We start from the raw sequence: 3,280 nt of genomic DNA, 5'->3' as shown, positions 1-3,280 counted from the left end.
AGGAAGGAAGGAAGGAAGGAAGGAAGGAAGGAAGGAAGGAAGGAAGGAAGGAAGGAAGGAAGGAATCATCTGATATAGTCTAAGGATATAAAAATAAACTCACCACCCAGATGGGAGGTCCCAAGTTCTAATACAGCAATCCATTGAAGCACTTATTAACCAACGACCATCAGGACTGAAAGCCTTAAGTTAAAACAAACAAACAAAAAAACATATTTAGCAGTTTAAAGAATACCAAAAATAGACAATGCAGGCTTAATGAAAAAATGAGTTTAACTGAGTGAATTTTTGATCACCTACTTTTACATAAAAATACCATTTCTTATGTAACACTGATTTGTATATAGATAAGGATTAGCTTTTTGCATGAAATATAAAACTTAAGTGTATCACCCAATTTTTACTCCCTAATCTCCAATCTCCTATTATTTATGTCTAGCAAACTGACTACAACTTAAAATTTTTTAAACATGAAACTATATTCTAAGATCATTCAATGAGAAATATTTTGTCAACCTAATTTCAGATATAAAATATCTGTGAAGCAACGACAGCAGTATTTCCTTGGAAAGAGTCTTCATCTTCAACTGGTTTTCTCAGAATTAATCCAACATGATTTTGAAAACAGGGAATGCAAATTCTCCTAAATTATTAAAGATACTAAGTAAGAAATCCTACTTTCACTTGTAGCTTTATTTTAAAATCTCCTTGTCGAGGTCAAGAAAAAGACGTAACACGGAAGTTGGTCATAGAGCAATAGTAAGAAGGAGGAAGGGCGGGGAGGGCAGGACAGGGGCGAGAAGAATACAAGGGAATCCCCTTGTCTTTATTAATTCTAAATTAATTTTAAAATGTACTTTTTTAAATAATCGAGTTTTCTTTTCTAATTTAATTTCATTATTTATATATTTTATCACATTTAATATTTGTCCAATGTTTAATTTCTCCTGTGGGTATAACCCCCATAAAATTCCTACCATCAAATTACTTGTTAACTGTCACCCTAGTCTCTTGTGCTCTTCCCACATCTATTTTGACCCCTTTCCCTCCTCTTACTCTGCTGCATGTCTTAGATTTATAGTTTGCCTGCTAGTTCTGCCTTTTTTTCCTGACTTTTTGTTTGGGTTCCCTTTATTTGTCCTTTAATTGAAACCATAACAGTAGGATTATTTTTCAAAATAAACTTAAATAATAAACTATGCCACGTTGAAGCCCTATCTTTTCCACTGATAAACCCTAGTTCTATTTGCTTGTAGCACATAAGTTCTGTGAGGCTTACATCAAAGAAAACACAAAAGGAAAAATCTTAAGTTTTGTAAGTATAGATTGCTCATTCAAAAGTCTAACCACACCACAGCATTTATGACTGTCAGTATTAACTAAATGATGTTTGTTTTCAGACTGCAGTGATAGTGAAGTACATACGTCAAGTTCACATAGTGCTCAATTTATGTCAGGACAGTGAGATAATTACAGGCAGGGACAAATGTCTCTGAGGAGCAAAGCCATGTTATAATGATCAAAGATTTAACAGGATGAATTTACCACTGAATAGGAGAAACTCCAGACGTATGTTAAAAGTGAAGTTTGAACAAGAAAAAAATAGGAAGAGCAAGTTGACACTGACAGATGTTTTCAAAAAATGTCATTTCATGAAAAATATTCCACTTCCACCCTCATTTTTATAGAAGATGTCATAACAAATTCTGTTGATGGGTTATCCTGCCAGTCTTCTAATTTCCTTACCAATTTCTTTCCTATTTTTTTTTTAAAGATTTATTTATTTGTTCATACAGAACTGGGGTACAGGCCAGAGATGTGGAGGGTGAAAGGATTCACCAGGGACAGAGTGGGGAGCAGAACAGGCAGATCGATGAAGTACACTGCTGAGGGGAGCAAGGGGCGGGTCAGGAGAGGTCTGCCACGCCATGTGGCTCTCCTCCAGGGCAGGCGGGGATCGAGCTCATGTGGAAGTGGCTTACGCTTCTTAGTGCAGTGCTTTAACTCGCTGTACCACCAAGGAGGGCCCTCTTTCCTATTTTTAAGGAAATGGGTAAGCTTTGCAAATTCTGGTATTTCTGGTGTGATAATAGATAAAAAAAGTGTTAACTATTGGGATTACCATTAAATAGCTAAGATTTATTTTTACATCTTTCAAGTAAACCCAGGTCTAGCTGATGCAAAATGACAATATGTACTTCATATAATCCTAACTTGACAAATTAATTTTTTATTTTTCCTATACTTAAAAGTTTTTAACAAAACATGTTTTTTCAACTAGTTCACCTTACACGATGTAATAGTACATTAACAGCATTAATTAAACTCTTTTAGAGTTAAGATATACAAACTCCAAAATACACATAAACTAGATAAAAATACCAAATTCCACATCGCCTATTAATTCTTCACATAGAAAAACAGAAATGTGTCGCTATTCTAGTATTAACTCAAAATTATATACTCATGTATCAATGGATTCAGTCATCCCAAAGTATATTCTGGTCTTAAGTTTAATAGAAAAAGATGAACACAGGTATTCACACTTTAATCTCAGGGCATCAATTCAAGAATTATTAAACTACTTCTAATTCTACAACTTTCCCTAACAATCTCATTTGAGAAAACAATATTGATAAAAGAAAAAGAAGACAATGAAATGTAAAGATATTCCCTGTTATTGATCAGCAAAACTAACATCATTAAAATGACCATCCTACCAAAATCAATTTACATGCAATTCCAATAAAAGCTTCAATGGCATTCTTCAAAGAAATAGAGCAAATATTGCTGAAATTCATATGGATCCACTAAATGGCCAAATGGCCAAAACTCTCCTGAATAAAAAAAGATAATAAAAGTATTATATGTCCAGACTTTAAACTATATGAAAAGCCATAAAAATTAAAATAGCATAGTACTGGAACAAATACAGACACACAGATCCATGGAATCAAACTGAAAACCCAGACATAAAGATGCATGTATATGGTCAACCAATCTATGACAAAGAAGCAAAAAATAACCACTGGAACAAAGACAGTCACTTCAATAAAAAGTGCTGGGAAAAGGATCACTATAAGCAAACAAATAAAACTAGCCTATCTCATACCATACACAAAAGCCAACTCTGAAAAGATAAAAGACCCAAATATGTAAGACCTGTAATCACAAAATACATATTAAAAAAAAAAAAAGCAGGCCCTCCCTGGTGGCGCAGCGGGTTGAAGCGCAGCACTGAGAATCTGAAGCCACTTCCGCATGAGTTCGATTCCCGCCT

General features: G+C 34.2%; 1 protein-coding gene across 1 annotated transcript in view; it reads right to left on the bottom strand.

The window, feature by feature from the left end:
• WDR36 (WD repeat domain 36) overlaps positions 1-3,280 on the bottom strand; it is a 44,115-nt gene that overhangs the window by 13,820 nt on the left and 27,015 nt on the right. Inside the window, 1 exon segment of the mRNA XM_004678367.2 lies at positions 104-183. Coding sequence (XP_004678424.1) covers positions 104-183 — 80 coding nt within the window.

Source organism: Condylura cristata, unplaced genomic scaffold (assembly GCF_000260355.1).
Source record: "Condylura cristata isolate star-nosed mole 26May11 unplaced genomic scaffold, ConCri1.0 scaffold00007, whole genome shotgun sequence".
In the NCBI taxonomy this organism is placed as follows: Eukaryota; Metazoa; Chordata; class Mammalia; order Eulipotyphla; family Talpidae; genus Condylura; species Condylura cristata.
Note: the sequence above shows the minus strand (reverse complement) of the source record. Positions and strands in the feature narration are given on the sequence as shown.